Raw genomic sequence first — 18573 nt, 5'->3', positions numbered from 1 at the left:
AGTGACTGCTGCCTTTGCCAAAGATCTAGCCATTTGAAACAGTTTAAAGTCTCAGCAATATAGTGAGTAATTCAGTATTCAATATAGAAAAAATCACATTAGAAATGCAAAATCCGTTAGTGGCCTTCCATTTCAGGAATTTACAGCGCTCTCTAGGGGGCATATTATCAAGCAGGGCATTAAAATTAGCCCATGTTCACACCAGAACATGGGTTTCTATTGGAATTCACATGGCCATATTATCAAGCCCATTATCGCCGCTTTATCGGCAGTTTTCTGCCGCTAAAATGGCAATAATTTTTAATGCCTTGCTTGATAATATGACCCCCGGTCTTTTATAAGACTTCATTGCTCATAAGTGGGCAGTTTCCGATATTTGTCTCTTTACGTGGACACTATTCCTCGGTTATACATTTGGGAGAAACTGTTACTCATGGTGTCCAATGTTTGGAACTACAACTTCACACATAAATGTAATTATTCATTGGAACTGTCGCATATAAACAATCTGAAAACTTGCTAGGTGAGTGTAATGTCTGTTATTTCTATGTTTTCCTCGTCTTTATTGCTTGATTATTTTCACGCGAAAGTGTCACTCATAGTAGTTGAATGTCAGTCATAATTACACTGAAATTCTGAAAATGTCACACCTAACCAATCTGAAACGTTGGCAGCTATGGACATCACTTATGAGTTTTATTACACCACATCTCCTGTGATTGCCATTTCGTTTTTTCTGTGCACTTTGACTTTCCTCGGGCTATGGTCTCTGAGCTATTCATAGGCAGCTAAACTGCCGTTTTCCTTCTCATTATTATGAGATGGTTGTTGCCATTGACTTCCAACTTCTGCAGCATTTGCACTGGAAATATAGTTTTCTCTGCACGCTCTGCTTGCAGCCGATTGTTCCATTGCTGTTCACTAGCATGCAGGGTAGGTTCCTCCTAGTTAAAGCGTTCTGATGTTTCGCAGTGAAAAGGAAGGTACATCATGGGCGCCTGGAATGATGAGATTTCTTATCTGGAGGCTGAGCAGCTATCTTGTTAGATAAAAAAAGTAATATACCTTAGACAGCAGACAATTGGGCTTTCGCCTGGGGCGGGACTGAAACATTGCTGTTGCCTGAAGTGGAAGCCATTAGGCAAATCGTGGATGAAAGAAGTAAGCAGTGTTGGTACTACTTGGCAAGTTGGCAGCATTTGATATTGTTGCCCATCTCACTTAGGTAGGGCATCAAGTTGTTAGTACACTGATGCCCCACCTAAGTGAGATTGGCATACAGGAAAGCAGTAGTTAACTGGCCAATCAATCTCCTAACCTTTTTTCATCCATTTCAACAGAACAGTGTGGAGTTATCTATTATCACCTATCATGGCAACCAGCGCCGATGCTTATCTTGCTGACAAGCGTACTACCTCTGGGGGCTCTCGCACACCTGCAGCCAGGACACCATCTGACTGCAGACTATGAAGCGTAAGAACAAAAAAAAGCATTTGCAATGCAATAGGTCTCGCATTTACGTGAGTTTAAGCTATAGGCATTGTAAATAACAATGCATTTTAAAAACCAAAACATAAATAAACGGCATTGTCATTTCCAATGCCAATAGCTCAAACTCGCGTGAATGCGAGACCTATTGCATCGCATATCCAATAGGTCTTGTTTTTGTGACCTTGTAAGTAAAAAAAAACTGAAGTATAAGACTTCACGTTTACATTTACTTCATATTTAGGATGCAGTAAATGTAAACGTGAAGTCATACCAAAGGCGAGACCTATTGGCTATGCCAACGCTTGTTCTACATTGCCTTGACGAGCATCACATCAGTGTTCCATCTGCTGTACCCAGTACACACTTCAACTTTATTGAGCTGTAGCTTAGACAATTTCAAGCCACACTATTCCGAGTCACCACAAATTCAAGCTGGCTGATTCTAGAGCCAATACCATGTTAACTTGTGCCATGTTCTATCTAGATGAAACACCTTACCCTGAGTTGAAATGAAACAAACTACAAGTCAGCAGGTATAGAAAATGACACACAAAAGCATGTACACTTATACAAAAGAGAACTACAATATCATAAAAACAGGAACAGAAACAAGGATTCATTTAAGAAAGGAAACCAAGAAGGGTGGACCACAAACTCAATGAGGTCATCGAGTTGTAGGTCTTGTCAACACTTTAGGCAGGTGCAATCTGGGGCAGATTTTTCTTCAATCACATGGCTTCCTACTAAACTTCAGCCCATGTTTTGAAGAGAAAGGGTTGAGGAAGAGGGCACAATAGACAAACAAGGGTAGTTAGCAATCTCACTAAAGATGAGAGGGATGAACTACAATCACTCAAAACGAGAGACAACATAAATATAAATCAAATGGATACAGAGGGCACAATAGTGATCCATGGCAAGGAAACATATAGCCAAGTAAATCTATAACTTCTTTCAAATACAAAAAGCAACAAGAAATCAACAAAAGACCCTACTCAGTATATAAGAATAGAAAAGTTCAGTTTGGAAGGAGAACCGACCAGTTCGATCACCAAACATTTGTCTGAATTTCTAAGAGCAACTGATCCAATAAAATCTGCTTTTATATCTCTCTAAACTCAATATCAGCAAGATGCCACCATTGGGAACACCCATAGTCTTGAGCATCGTCCCTTTTTTTAAACCACTTTCTAAATTTGTTGATGACGTTATACATTTTGATGACCATAACATGTGCTAATACCTACAGGACACAGATGATATCCTGAACCTGTTTCGGGATCTAACATATAATCTAACTGATGATATTCTAATCTCCCTTATTGTAGCGTCAATATATATCAACATTCCCAAAAAGTCTAATCTGTCAGCAATAGAGGAATTACTGAGAGATCCAACTGTTCCTTTTTTATTGCATTTGACTTGTTCACTGATGTCACCACACTTGCTTCGACAAAAAACTTCTTTAAATTTTAAAGGGAATTTTTTCTCCAAAAGACAAGACTTTGCTCCAAGTCTGGCTAAATTATATGTAAATGACTATGAAACCACCAAATTGTATTCAGATACTAACTCTTACAATACCATATGCATCTATGCTAGGGTCTTTAAACCTTTTAATCCCGCACCACTCACCGCCCAGTGGGAATAAAAAAAACGGGCCCCCTCAAACTTTTCACACTTATTTTATTAAAATTGGCAATGTTTAAATACGTCTAGATTTATTTAAACTTTGCATTTAATGTCTGTTACGATTTTAAAAATCCATTCAACTACATGATTGCCAAATATTCTATTCTGGTCTGGCAGGTCTTAATAATGTGTAAAAGTATCCACAGTGTGAATATTAAAATTGAGGTGAGGGTTTGGAGCATATTTGGAGTACTTTCCCTTTTGACACGTACTCCCAACTAGGATTTAAATGACAAAAGATGCTAGTGAATGCCCATTACAAGCAGCTTACTGCTGCAAAATATTTTTCCACTTAAAACAAAGCACTGTTATCAGCATAATGATTCTTTTGGCAAAAACCTGGTGCCCCTCTGGAATCACTTGAGGATCTTCTAGGGGGGCCGCTCCCTAGTTTGAAGACCCCTGTTCTATGGTTGCATTACACTGACATTCCCACCATCTTTTGGTAAGTCTCAAGTATAGTCCTTCTGTGAGTGGTTTAATTCTAACGACCCGCATCTAAGATTCACAATGTTCCTGAACAAAAAATATTAATTTTTGGATCTCTTAATGACATCAAAATATGGAACTCTGCAGTTAGAGGTTTATAGGAAACCAACTGACCGAAATTCTTTACTTATGTCTGCCAGCCATCACCAAATGACATTTTGTGTTCTTTGGTGAAAGCTGTCAAACATGTGGTCATTTTTTTAGGCTCCTGTGTAATTGTTCAGAAATTGAAATATTTGAGACACAAGCCACCACAGTTTCAGCATAACTATGAGTCAGGAAATACCCTGGAAAATCATACAATATGAAGGGAAATCCACTCACAAAGCACTTCTTGTATCACATAAAACACGCAAACAGGATTTAATGACCTGTGCAACAACATTTGACTCCTTTTCTAATCAGTTTAAAAATACAGTAATCAAACATTGGAAGATTTCATGAGTTGGGCATCATGACCAAGAAAACCCCTTACATTAGACAGGCCGACAGCTTCGGAGTCCACCCGATTCACATACGGTAGATTATATCTATGCATACTAGCTAGTCTACCCCACAAAACATACCGTCCATTACAGGACATTTTCCTTAAAGCCTTTACAGAGTAAATAAGATTACCACAAGACCACCCAGCACTGACGTAGGTCTAAGTATACCATAGAAACAACAGCCATTTACCAACTGAATATGTGAAAAAATCATATACATCATAATCTGCCCCTGTAATCTCTCCTGTATGGACCCATGTCCACAGGGAAGATTAAGAAACACATAATTGAACGTAAAAGTAATATTTGATGCAGCAAACTAACAACTTAACTGGTGCAGCACAGCAACATAATAAGACACATGACTCTAATACATAGACAGTCTTTGAAAAATGAATGATCAGGGGACAACACAGAGAAATTACATTTGTTACATTAGAAGGAAAATTGCTGGTTAATTTGTCAATCTACACTCACAAATGTATTGATCCATGAAACAGAATGGATACACTCTGGCCCCATATGTATACCACCACAAGGGTTTTTATCCTCATCCAATTATCAATTGGAGTCATAAATGTGTTGTCCATTACCACAATGAGATCTAAATTTCCCCTTAGTCAACTGCCCATGATATGCGCACAATGAATAACCATCTCACATAATTAAGTAATATCTTACATGTATTGATTAAGGTGGAATACTTGTGAGATATCGGACATTGGTCAACAAATCACCAATAAAAGATGGACCCTCATCAGTTAATAGACTAATGATCCTAGCAAGAGGAAATTTTACAATTAACCACATTTTTAACCTTGCCCACTACTTGTTTGGTGCTTATCCCACTGCATATAGACCCATGACATTGTCTATTCACATCACTGCATAGCATATGACTATGAAAAATGCCATCCAATCATGTCCCACATTTTTTAAATCCCTAACATTACACTACATTAATAAGAACCTGAGCAGTGTGGCACTAGGTACAGAATATGTCACTTAGCTGAAAGAAGTCCATTTGATAGACATAAGAAGTAGCCTCTAATCAACTGGCCTATTTCTGTTTATTTTGTAATAGCAAACAGCTTAGTTTGAGCCGATGATTGCAGATGGGGCCCACTGGCACTCATTTGTGGGGACCAGCACTCATTTTTTCTCATCACATTTTGACCCAGAGCAAGAGAGAGACAAGTGTAAAAGGAGAAAAAAAGAAGGAAGACAAAGACAAAAACAGCGACAGAAAAAGAAAACAGAGTTTAAAGAGAACCTGCAAGGCTGAAATGAAGGGCAGGATGTGTGTGGTGTTGAAGGAAAGAGGCATAAGGTGGAATAAAGACTACAGACTACACAGCCTTGGTATTTGGTACCCTTGACATTCATTAGTGTCAGCCCATGGCTCTTGAGGAAATGTTTGGGTCCCAGCACTTATTTTTTTACAAATTAAGCACTGGTGCTTCCCCTTTGATTATGACACAGTAAAGAACTTCTTTCAAGCTCTTCCAATATGGCTGACCTTTCAAGTTGTCATTAACAATACTAAGTCCCCATGAAAAGAGTTGGTGTGGTGTTGTTTGGTGAGTTGGTGTTGGTTGTAATTGTAATTGTATTTATATATCGCTTACGAGAAGCGAAAGCACTTTTTGGCAAGTAGCACGCTACTCTGAAGCCCAAAAAGATTATTGGAGGATTATATGGAAATATGAGTTGATTTGAGTGGTTGACATCTGAGTCCGTAAATTGGATTGCATGGGATAATGCAGGGATAGAAAAGGGCAGAGTCTAGAAAGTGTTATTTGGGAGATCATAGTAGGAAGATGATGTTAGGGATGAGTAGAAATTCGGGATGGAGGAGGGAAGTGTCTCTAGAAAGGGATTAGGGAGCACATGGTAGTACAATGAGGTTTGGGATGAGTGAAGGAGGGATACATGAGGGAAGAAGTTTGAAAGGCTTGTTTGGAAGATCATAGTAGTAAAATGAGGTTTTGGTTGAGCCAGGAGGGATACAAGAGGGAAGAGTCCAGAAAGGGTTCCTTTGGAGATCATAGTAGTAGAATGAGGTTTGGAATAACTCAGAGAATGGAGGTGGAGGATATATTGAGAGAAGTATAGGGATAGTAGTACATTGGAGAGAGTGAAAGGTTTATTTTATTTCTTCTTTAGGAGGAATAAAGTAATTCATATATAGATACATGACTGCATAGAAAAGGTATACATGTATAAGTAAGATAATATATTGAGAATTAGAGTTGAATTGTATAAACTCAGACTTTCAAGTGCTGCTGTACTTGAAGTAAATTTAGTTGTGTATTTTTAAAACAATTTTTCTTTTAATGTTATATTTTCCTCACTATTTCAATAGTGAAGCACTTGTAGTTATGATAATATGTACATATGGTGATAGATAAATAAAACAGGGACCCAAAGGCATCTGATCAAATAGCTTTTATAAAAACTATGCAGTGACCTATAAACATGTTCAGCATGGAAATAAAATACATATTTAACCATAAGTAATATGTACATTTGTTAAGCAGACAAAATAATATCTGTATATTTTGAAAACAATAGTTATTACACATATTTGTACAAAGAAATACACATATCTAGATACATACATATATTCAAATAATAAATGTTTACATACACAGGGATATGCCATGGGGCAAGGATTTGTCAACACAACACGTGTGTTGTAACCTTGCGGGGTGTTTTTTGCTGTGGAGAGTGGAGGGAGAGGGTTGCATAATGCTACAAATGGGTATGCTACCCCCCATTGTATCTGATTTTAACTTGGTAAGGTTGTGCACTAGTTTTCATAGAAAAGCTCTGTGTTCATAAATTAATTAAATGGAACATTTGATCTTCACACTGTTTTAATGCCAAGAATTATGTCTGTTTACATTTTTATATAGGCTACAAGAACCTTTACTTTTGATGGACCAAAATATCAGTATTAAAGGTGTTATATTTACAATATATGTACAATATGTTGTACACACAACATTAGTGACTTGTGGCTTGCAAGCGAGTCTACTTCCCTAAATAATGCCAAGGAGCATCAAACAAGCCACGATGGGAGAAACATGTTGGCAACAATGTTAAATTAAATTAATATTAAAAATGAATTACTAAAATATACTTAAAAATACTTAAATTACCTTATAATAATTAAATAATTAATGAAAGTTATAAAAGAAAATTACAATCATATTTGTTAAAACATATATATATAGTAACATAATATAATTAAATAATATCCAATATTATTACCGTAGGATAGCGGAAGTGTAAAAATTACTATTCCCACTCCAGAGAGTGCAACAGTAGGGAAAGTGTTGGATAGCGTAGGGGTAAAAATTACTATTCCCGCTCCAAAGAGTGCAACAGTAGGGAAAGCGTTGAATAGCGTAGGGGTAAAAATTACTATTCCCACTCCAAAGAGTGCAACAGTAGGGAAAGCGTTGGATAGCGTAGGGGTTAAAATTACTATTCCCACTCCAAAGAGTGCAACAGTAGAGAAAGCGTTGGATAGCATAGAGGTAAAAATTACTATTCCCACTCCAGTGAGTGCAACAGTAGGGAAAGCGTTGGATAGCGTAGAGGTAAAAATTACTATTCCCACTCCAGTGAGTGCAACAGTAGGGAAAGCGTTGGATAGCGTAGCGGTAAAAATTACTATTCCCACTCCAGTGGGTGCAACAGTAGGGAAAGTGTTGGATAGCGTAGGGGTAAAAATTACTATTCCCACTCCAAAGAGTGCAACAGTAGGGAAAGCGTTGGATAGCGTAGAGGTAAAAATTACTATTCCCACTCCAGTGGGTGCAACAGTAGGGAAAGCGTTGGATAGCGTAGGGGTTAAAATTACTATTCCCACTCCAGTGAGTGCAACAGTAGGGAAAGCGTTGGATAGCGTAGAGGTAAAAATTACTATTCCCACTCCAGTGAGTGCAACAGTAGGGAAAGCGTTGGATAGCGTAGCGGTAAAAATTACTATTCCCACTCCAGTGGGTGCAACAGTAGGGAAAGTGTTGGATAGCGTAGGGGTAAAAATTACTATTCCCACTCCAAAGAGTGCAACAGTAGGGAAAGCGTTGGATAGGGTAGAGGTAAAAATTACTATTCCCACTCCAAAGAGTGCAACAGTAGGGAAAACGTTGGATAGCGTAGGGGAAAAAAATTACAATTTCCCACTCCAGTGAGTGCAACAGTAGGGAAAGCGTTGGATAGCGTAGGGGTAAAAATTTCTATTCCCACTCCAGTGGGTGCAACAGTAGGGAAAGCGTTGGATAGCGTAGGGGTAAAAATTTATATTCCCACTCCAGTGAGTGCAACAGTAGGGAAAGCGTTGGATAGTGTAGAGGTAACAATTACTATTCCCACTCCAGTGGGTGCACAATAGGGAAAGGGTTGGATAGCGTAGGAGTAAAAATTACTATTACCACTCCGATGAGTGCAACAGTAGGGAAAGCGTTGGATAGCGTAGGGGTAAAAATTACTATTCCCACTCCAAAGAGTGCAACAGTAGGGAAAGCGTTGGATAGCGTAGGGGTAAAAAATACTATTCCCACTCCAGAGAGTGCAACAGTAGGCAAAGTAAATACTTCTTATATTACGTAAAAAACATATAAATTAATATCTATCAAAAATTAATTATAAGTAATTACCAATTTAATATAATATAATAATTAATCAATTAAAATTACAAGTTACAATTAATTGTTACTATTAGTTACCTATTCATATTAATTACAAATTAACAATTAATTAATTAACAATTAAAAATTAATAAACAATTAATTCAAATTAAATACAATTAAATAAATTGAATTATTTAATTAATTATGAATACATTACTTCCCACCCTATTCCCCTATAAACTCACAACCCGCTACAGAAAATAAATATTAAAATTATCATAATTAGCAATTAATCAATTAAATAAAATAATTGGCAATTAAAAATTAATTAATTACCCATAAAAAAATAATTAACAATTAATCCTAAAAAAATACCAATAAATATTTTTACATATTTAATTAATTATAAATAAATTACTTCCCACCCAATTCCCCTATAAACCCACAACCCGCTACAGAAAATAAATTTGTAAAATTAACATAATTAGCAATTAATCAATTAATTAACATTAATTGCCAATTAAAATGTAATTACCAAATATGAATTAATTAACAATTAATTAAAAATGAATACCATAAATTTACATATTTAATTAATTATAATTAAATTACTTCCCACCCTATTCCCCTATAAACCCACAATCCGCTACAGAATTCAATTGCGCAAAAATTTAAAAAAAAATCATTAATTAAAATTCATTATAACATAAATACACACTTTTCACACATATAATAACATAACAAACACTATAAAAAATGCGATATTATTACAAATTCGATAATTTTAATAACCTATATTATATACTTCGATATTTTAACTTTCTATATTTTTAACATTCGATATTACATTACTTACCTTCAAAACTATATTTTTGATGTCTATATTCTGTCCATTCGATATTTTGTCCAGCCTATATTTTGGACTCGATATTATGTCCATTCGATATTTTGTAGTCGATATTATGTCTGTTTACCCTTCCAGGGACTACACACTAGGTGTTCTAATAATTCACTAGAATTAATAAATGTTTTATTGCTAAACTGAACACTGCAGTGAATGTTTCTTGTGGAAACGGATTAATAAAAATGCTGGTTTCATTACTCATGAGATTGCAGATCAAACATACAACATTCTATGTTGCCCGGATGTATGACGGTACCACGCGTACTTTTACAACGCGTACCGTTACAACGCTACTTTTACCACGCAAGTCGTTACAACGACTTGCGTGGAGGGGCGCTGGATAGTAAATTTTTTAATTTACTATTCCAACTCCAGTCCCCGTGGACTCTAGGGAAAGGAGTTGGATAGTAAATTAAACTATTTACTATCCTGGAGCGCCCCCCAGTGCAAGTCGTGGTAACGACTTGCGTGGTAAAAGTAGCGTGGTAACGGTACCGCGTTGTAAAAAATGCGTGGTTACCGTTGTATACCATGTTGCCCTTATCTATAAGTAATCAATCGGCATTTTGCTAGGAAACCTGTGCAACTCTTGCCCTATTTAATAATCCACTATCTACCTTGCCCCACAACCGCCTTCAGAAGCAGTTGCCAGAAGGGCATTATCTTAAATAGAGCAATGAATCACTTTATAATATTGAAGATAATCCTCAGGACAACTCCTAGAGACTTCTGCAAAGAAAGGGTCTAAAATGAATGTCTTCAACGATCTGTGCAGCCTTAACAGCCTCACTATTCTCACTTCCCCTTAAAATCCCTGGTCCTCCTTTTGGCAACAAACAAGAGCCACCACAAGTAAAAAACCTGATGTTCACAGGGACCCTCTGTGGAGAGATCATCCAATCGGTCAAACTCGATTACTCAGTAAGCACAGGATCTAGCTGGTGACATCAAAAGAAGGTGGGGTTGCAACAGCAGCTACACTTAAAAGCAATACCTGCTGGTTTTCCTTTTAACGTTAAGATGACAGTCCTGAGTCAAATGGATGGACCTTTGTATTTCATGTATTACATGGTGACTGGAAATGTTTGCAAACATGATATGTAGAGGTTTTACAATATTAATTGTGTACCTCAATTGGGAATTTGTGCACACAGAAGATAGTTCACTTTTACCAGCCATTCGCATATCACTAGGGCTGCAATAGCTGATTATGAACATCTTCACATTTGTGAGAATGGTGATTCCGAAATGGAGGGCTGATGCTGCCCCCATAGAACAGCAGTGACAGTTGATTCCCCATGTCATCTTCTCCTATGAAATACACAAGGGTACCTGCAACAGAAAAGGAAGAGGTCACCAAGTGCTCTATCTAGTAGCCCCTCTTAGGAGGGAAACTCTTCCCTCACCTGGTTGGTTAGATTTTTGGATTATATTTCTAAAGCATCCACTGGCTTAGAATGTCAGTATGATGTCAAGACTTGGGCATATAGGCTGTAGGTCTCCTTTGGCTTGTTGGTCAGTTTTCTGGAGCATGACCTCCACGGACCCTGCAATAAAGGACTTGGAACTAATTACTCCTAAAGGAGTGAATCTTTGCTAAATATTTCTCCTAACACCAGTTTTCACCCAAATGGCTGACCTCAACTCGATACTTATCCCTTTCAGTAGACCTGTTGCCTAAAGCAATAAGGCTAATTTCTTGTGGAGTTTATGACTCATTACTTACAGCTAAGGCAATCACCCTATAACTTACCTTACTGGAACAATTTGCGTTCCTTTTTATGAGAATCACAGCATGACTTCGATCCTTAACTGACTTCATCCTTGGAGCTACTATGCCACAGTGCAAATAACATCCTTTCTCTGGGGATTGCGATCTCTGATCGTGCATGCATCTCACGAACTGATGCATGTGTCTAACATATTTCCTAACAGCTGCAAATGCTTAGCCACAATGGCTTGTCCAGATGTTACTCAGATATGTGTAAGAGAAAAGAACTAAGCTCAACATATCAAATGGTGTCATTTTTGGAATTGTTCACCCAGGACATTCATTTGAATGATTTTTTCACAGACACTCAACTTTTACGCCTCTTTTCACAAAGCATTGAAACAGCGTTATCCATTTAGACATTAAAAGAAAATCTATAAAAGTTAAGTTGCTAAATGTGTATGAAGCATAAGGTAGCAAAAAGTGATTCTAACTGCTCAAATATAACAGAAACTCACAATTAGAGAGCAGACCCCCACATTCAGCTATTGAAAAATCTGACAAAGCATCCACCCCAAGTGCTAGGTACCCTTAAGAGAATGCTTCCTCTTGTCAGAGGTACAGGAGAAAGCTGAAATACAGGGGCCACTGTGGGGTGTCCTCTCCCTAGGCTTCTCTATAGGCATTTACATGAATAGCACCATCTCTAGGTTGACTGTCCATGGTTCCAGTTGCAATCACTGCCAGAAATGACAGCGGCCAGTCCGCTCCCTTTGTCACCCACTCTCTACATAGCTGACTTAAGGGGAATGTGTTTAAGATTTGCACACTCATTTGTCCCATCACTAACTCACCGTGTCAGAATCAGGATCGATTACGTCCAAGAACAACTGAAAAGTGGTCCCTCCCCTCCATCATCTCTCCGGCAATAAAGATCTATAGGGCAATCATCAAGTTCCGGAAGGAATAAAAGCAACAGCGTGAAGAAAAGGCAACAAGCTGCTTAGAACTGGGTCAAATGTATTCAAAGGAACCACAGGGCTGTCCTCCCCTGTGTGCACTGTGCAGGCAGAGATCAGTAGAAAGCTCAAGCTCTGACTAGGACAAATGCTGGAAGAAACCCCAATAGGCGTAATCAGTGGCAGGTTGATGTTAAGCTAAAGAGCCATCTTTTCTCTTAATTAGAATGTGCTGTACTGCATATCACTGTAGTGTTAAATGCATTTGACTTTTGAGACGAAGTAGCAACCTCTGAATTCAAATCTAGTCCGCTCAGAAACACTTGGCAATGTCCTGTGTAGTGTTAACATGCCACATATGTCTTCCCTCGCGTGCAGACTGAGGATCTATGGTCTGTGCTGGAAAGGACAACTGAGAATTCATTTAACTAAGGAAACTCGAGTGACTCGAAGAGATGCATTGTCACTCACACACAGACGGTGGTTCCTCCAGTCAATTTGAATTGGAATACATATGAGACATTTCTTGGTGGCACAAGGTGTTACCGCCATGCACATTTGCATATACCAGAAATAATGCACCGGAGCCAATGTACACAAACTGAGACTGAGACGCCATGACTGAGCATATTCAGACCTTTCCACAGATCCTGTATCAAGAAACCTGGACACTTCAGAATAAAGAATTAACCTTTTTAACGATGGAGTTAAGAAATTACATCAATATCAGCAGGGCACAAGTCCCAAAAAAAGAAGTGGGGGGATGCTGACGTCACGACAGGAAGTGACGTCACGAAAGGTGGCTTTCACCATCAGACCCATTGCCTACCCTTGCTCACCCCATTGATGCGATTGCATCAGAGAAGACAGCGCGTGAGCAGTGTTCTGAATGGGCTACGATCTCGCCCCAAAGAGGCCAAATAGTGAATGTGTGGCTCCATTTGCTCCAGTTATCGAGTTCCCGGTAAAATAAGTGGGGGGACGCCGTCTAACCGCGTGGTACCCCGACTCAAGCCCTGAATATCAGTCATATGTGGTCTGAGGCTGACCAATTATCCACTCATGTTATTTATGGTACGCTATCAGTCACAATTTTATACAACTGTCACTGTCAGATTTTTCTTTCAGTCATCTAAAATAAAAAGTATGAGTGCCTCCGAGTTAATTTATTTAAGAAATCTATGTAGTAAGATCAATAAAAGTGAAACACGAATGACGTTTTTTATGGAAACTATACATACATTTTCCAAGCTATGGGCAGGATTACGAGGGAGACTGTCAATTACGGGCAAAAATGGATGAAAAATAAGCCAAACGTGCAGAATATAGTGACATACATCCTGAATCCGAATATAATGCCTCATTTCCAGAGCAGGACCTCATAATAGGAGGAATTTAACACACCCAGCAAACATTTCTAATCATGACCCATGTGTACTCCAAGAACGAAACCAATCATACAGGCTTGCATTTGCACTGCTGGTAGAAAGGCATTCGAGAACAATTTGAACTTACCGCGGATGAATAGATTGTACCCAAGGTGGTGGTGTGAGGCACTCTGTTCAGAAATGGGCTTCGGTTTAAAGAGTGCGATCTGTTCCCTGATGACGGCCTCCTTACTGGCGTGGATGGTTTTGCAGAAAAAGCGCGCTGTTCAGAGCAATGAGACTGTGACGTCATGGCAGACATTGAACGAGGACAACTCACAGAGCGCCTCATGGGAGTTGTAGAAGATGATGAGGAGGAGTATGACGGCACTTTTACGTTTTTGAGAGGGGGTTTCCAATGCATCCTACCTGCATAAGAAGACACATCTCATTAGGAAACTACAAAATGTTTCTACATGTCAAATCTTAGGTCTTTTTTGGTGTGATCATACATCATTTAATAGCTTCTTCCATACCACATTGTCTTTCACTTACCCGAGGGCTACGTTTTTTTACTATAACTATTAGACAAAAAATGTAAAATATACATCCTAGAACTGATAATAACAAGGTACTGTTCTATGCAACGTGATACATTCATCCTCCTCTCATTTCACAGGGAAATACATCACCTCATCTTTAAGTCCATTAACTTCACAATATAACACATCACAAGCCGTTTGATCTCGACAAAATCAGTCCTAAAGTAAAAGTAAAACTAGCAAATAAATTCAAAATGTCAAAGAAGGAGATAAAAGGCAGGTATAGGTTTTCCCCAGAGAGCATGTGGTTGCTAGTTTTAAACAACTGTGACCCCGATGTTATGTACTTGCCATTGGTTACTGTGCTTGAAAGACTAACCATCAGTTTCTTCACTATCGTTGCTAGAGTCAGTGCTGCACAGAAAGCGCCGTAAGGGCGCCCTCGTTGGCACTACAGACCGCGGATATAGCGCATCCACATGCTGGGCATCACAGGGCAGGAAAAGGAGGCTTTCAAAGAAATCCATGTGGTCGTACATGTGACCTTTGGTGATAACAACTAGACAAAAACGTTTAGTCAGTATTTTTGAAGGAGGGTTGCTTCAGAATGTTTCGGGCTCAAAGCCCCACTGCTCTCCCATGCCTCGCCTCTTTCTAGACCCTTCCATGACTGACGGATAGTTATGTGCTTGAAGACCACCCCTCTCCATACCCCGCCATCATCAAGGCCCCTTCCCATCTCACATGGTAAAACATATTTTTGAAGTGGACATGTCCGTTTCAGTTACATAAATACATCCTACCATTTCTCTCTACACATTAGAATGCTTTATTGCCTTTTCGGTATACTTTGTAAACATTTTCCAAATTTCATTGAGCACGATCCTGTCTTTACATACTTGTGATTACATTCCCTGAAATAAAAACACGCCCCCATTAAGGAGAAATGTTGACTTATGTATGCTTTGGGTTGTCGCATTCAGTGAATAGACGCGAAGGTGCCATTTATCAAGCTGCTTATTTTTAATTGTAAGTACAATACACCTTCTTGCAGTGGAGGGAAAATATTTTTTTTCTTCCATTTCTATGGCGAGCTTGTTTTACTGCCTATAATGAATGTCAACATATATTGTAATTTAGAATTTGTGTGTACCTTTCAATGTACACAAACGGTCATGTATCATTCACATGTACAACACACAGTGCGTGGCAGTGTGCTTCTCCTCCTTCCTTCTCACCCTTCTTCCAACTCTTAAATAAATTAATCCAAGTCACTGATCCTAAGGAATGATCCAAATATAAAATGAAACATCTGAACGTAGACCTTGCTGGGTTCTGACTCATGGTTTTTCAAGAACTGGATGCTGAGAAGGTCTCTAGCATGAACACCTTCACTGCCTGAGGAAAGGGTGACTCCTCCCATGTAGACATGGAGCTTGTTATAAGGCTTGTCCAAGCCCCTTTTCAGAACATCAACGCGTTGCTTTGGTTATCAAAGAAGAAGACCAAGTTTGATATCCTTCGTCCTGCACTAGATTTCAAATCCCTCCCAGTGTTCTTTGAGCCTGGCACCGCACTGACCGCAGGCAGCTCGCAGACCTTCCTTAGTGTGACCATCAGTGGGGAGCAGTGAAAACATTCCGGCCAGCGCCAATGCCGGGCCATGAGCTGAGCGCAGTGCTCATGGCAGTGGCGCAGGGGAGGCTCTAGGCTCATGGCGGCCCTGGGCAGGGAGCGTAGGTAGGGGGCCCTGGAAGAGGGGGTCCGGGCGGGGCGGAGCCCCCCGGAGATCAGGAACGGGGGGTGGGTCAGGGCGTTAGGAAGTGGAACAGAGCCAGAGGCCCCCAAATCCCTGCCAGGGGTCGCCACGCAAATATGTAACCATCCTCAGAGGATTATTATATTAAGGATATATATTGGCGTGGAGGCCCCTGGGGTTTGGTGGCCCTGTGCAGGTGCACAGCTTGCACATGCCTAAGGCCGCCCCTGAGTGGCACAACACAATATGATACCCCCCCCCCCAGAATGTTGTGAGAGGTTCCTATCACCCGACAAATATAAGAAATATTCTGTTGACTTCAGTAAATTTGGGGATTCCCGAAGGGTGAGGACCCCATGCATCGCTGGCATCTCAATTGCGCCCCTGGTTCAAAATCATGCTGGCTGGCAGTACAAAGAGCGCTTCTGCTTCCTACTCTGAATGCACACATGATTTAGTAATTTAATAATACTGCTTTCAGCAATAGAGTTACTAATCAAATTCAGTGGTGGAAACCTTCGACGAATATTGTGTGCGAGCCAGAATTGCACGGGATTTATCACCCTGTTAAGCCTCTTATAAGGATAAAGTAAACAACTTTGGTGTCTATTTTGTGCTCTGTGTTACAACCAGTTTAAAGTTGGTGGTAACAAAAATAAGAAAGCAACATTCAACTTCAGCTCGCAAGATAGAAAGAGGTAGAAAACTCATTTAAATAGGTATTTGTTGTTGCTGGCTGGTCTAAACGAGTTACCCAGTGTTAATACGGTCAGGTGACGTTGCTAATGGCAATGTGCTATAGCAGAGCTAAATGACAATTATAATATTGAATGTAGAAGTCAGAAAACGCTTTCCGAGGCTGACTACAATGCTTAATTTATGTTGGTGATTGCAGGTGGTAGTGACTAACACTCATTTTGGGGAACAGGAAATATTGTTCATCATAAGACTTTGGCACAGAGCAGGAGAGAAAAAAAGGGGGAAGGAGGAGAACAATAGGGAAACAATAAGAAAGGGTGAGTGCTCGAAAGAAAAATCCTGCAAGAGTTAAAGAGACATAAGGTGGAGGGTGGAGGAAGTAAAAGGTATGAGACTGAATCTAGACTATGCAGCCCTATTATTTAGTAACTGTGAGAAGGTCATTCTTTTTGCCCTGATCACCACCATTCTTTTACTGATAAAGGTGGTAACTGACTCTGACTGTGCCCTGGGCTTTGCTAACAAGGCCCAAGGACAGGGCTCTTATGAAAAAAGTACATGGTAATTAAGTATAATTACAATTGACAATGACAGACCCCTGTAAGTCTCTAGAATATGAAAAAGGCAAGGGGAATGCAAACTAGCTTTAAGTCCCTAGTATATCATCGAGCAGTAAGGCTTAGAGGCCCAGTGCATTTCCTGCACTGCAGTGTGCACTGCTAAGTTGCCTGCTGTCATTTTTAAATGCAGTCCTGCTTTGCAGGTTGTCTTTAAAAGTAAATTATATGCACATTTAACTTTGGAATTAAAGATACTTCCAAGGTGGTAATCTATGTTCTTTGTACATGTAAGTCACCCCTAAGGTCTCCCCTATAGGCAGAAACACTATAAAGGATGTTTTATATGCTCTGATGAGGGAAAAACTGCCAATTTTCGATTTTCCCAATTGTAGATAGTTAGCTCCATATACTAACAATGGAATATTTTATTTAAGTATACATACTGCTAGGAAGGAGCTAAACAATGTAATTTAAGGACATAAATGATACATTTAACAATATGTCATTGTTGAATTTATTATAACTAATGCAGAAGAGAAGTTATAGGACTTTCTTTTCTGTGAGATAAAATCCAGCCTTCTAGCAGCCTCTCTTGATTCGTCAGCCTTAACAGGGCTTAGCCAAGCTTCTTTGATGAGGTGAGAAGTGGGCCGTATAGAGCAGAGGTTATCTTAAGGGGGAGCTCTGCAGTTGCAAATAACAGACTAGAATGGGACTGAGTAAAGCAAACTGGGCTTCAAAGAGAGCAGGACAGTAAGATATGCCAGCCAGTCCTTCCCCCTCTTCCTATAACTCCAGCCAGAAGGAAGGTCCAGGAATGGCATTTGCAGAAGGTCTGGAGGGGAAGTGTCAATGGAAATGAGCCATACCAGTAGGTTGGTTTGGCCAGGTCTTACTCTTCGGAGAGGAATTCTCCATCTTGAATTATAAAGATCAGTGCTTAGTGGGGCAAGCATATGTAACATTTTGGATAAGGCTGTCATGCTTTTGGGTGCCACCCTGTACCTCATTGGACAGGGGTGCACCCCTGCTTGATACCCCTGATCATTAAAGAAATATGTGAGGTGCATAGCAACTCAGACCTGCTGCCTGAAACTACAAGGAGAAGGACTGCCCTGGTCTGCAACTTAAGGATTGCAATCTGAAGTACGGCTCCTGCTGTACACTTGGTTCTATAGCCCAGAGGACTTTGCCTTGCTTCAAAAAGGATTAAGGAGTGGCCTCCCTGAAAGCAACAGGTTATCAGAGGTCACATACAGAAACTCCCCC

At 39.5% G+C, this 18573-nt stretch overlaps 1 protein-coding gene across 1 annotated transcript in view; it reads right to left on the bottom strand.

Moving 5' to 3' along the window:
- The window catches only part of TTLL7 (tubulin tyrosine ligase like 7), a 1017987-nt gene that overhangs the window by 260878 nt on the left and 738536 nt on the right, over positions 1-18573 (bottom strand). Inside the window, exon 18 of the mRNA XM_078659263.1 lies at positions 13893-14173. Within this exon, the coding sequence (XP_078515389.1) occupies positions 13893-14173 (281 nt within the window). The remainder of the gene's footprint in view (positions 1-13892; positions 14174-18573) is intronic.

The sequence above is a fragment of the Lissotriton helveticus genome, chromosome 1_1, assembly GCF_964261635.1.
Source record: "Lissotriton helveticus chromosome 1_1, aLisHel1.1, whole genome shotgun sequence".
In the NCBI taxonomy this organism is placed as follows: Eukaryota; Metazoa; Chordata; class Amphibia; order Caudata; family Salamandridae; genus Lissotriton; species Lissotriton helveticus.
This window is presented reverse-complemented; position numbering and strand designations above follow the sequence as displayed.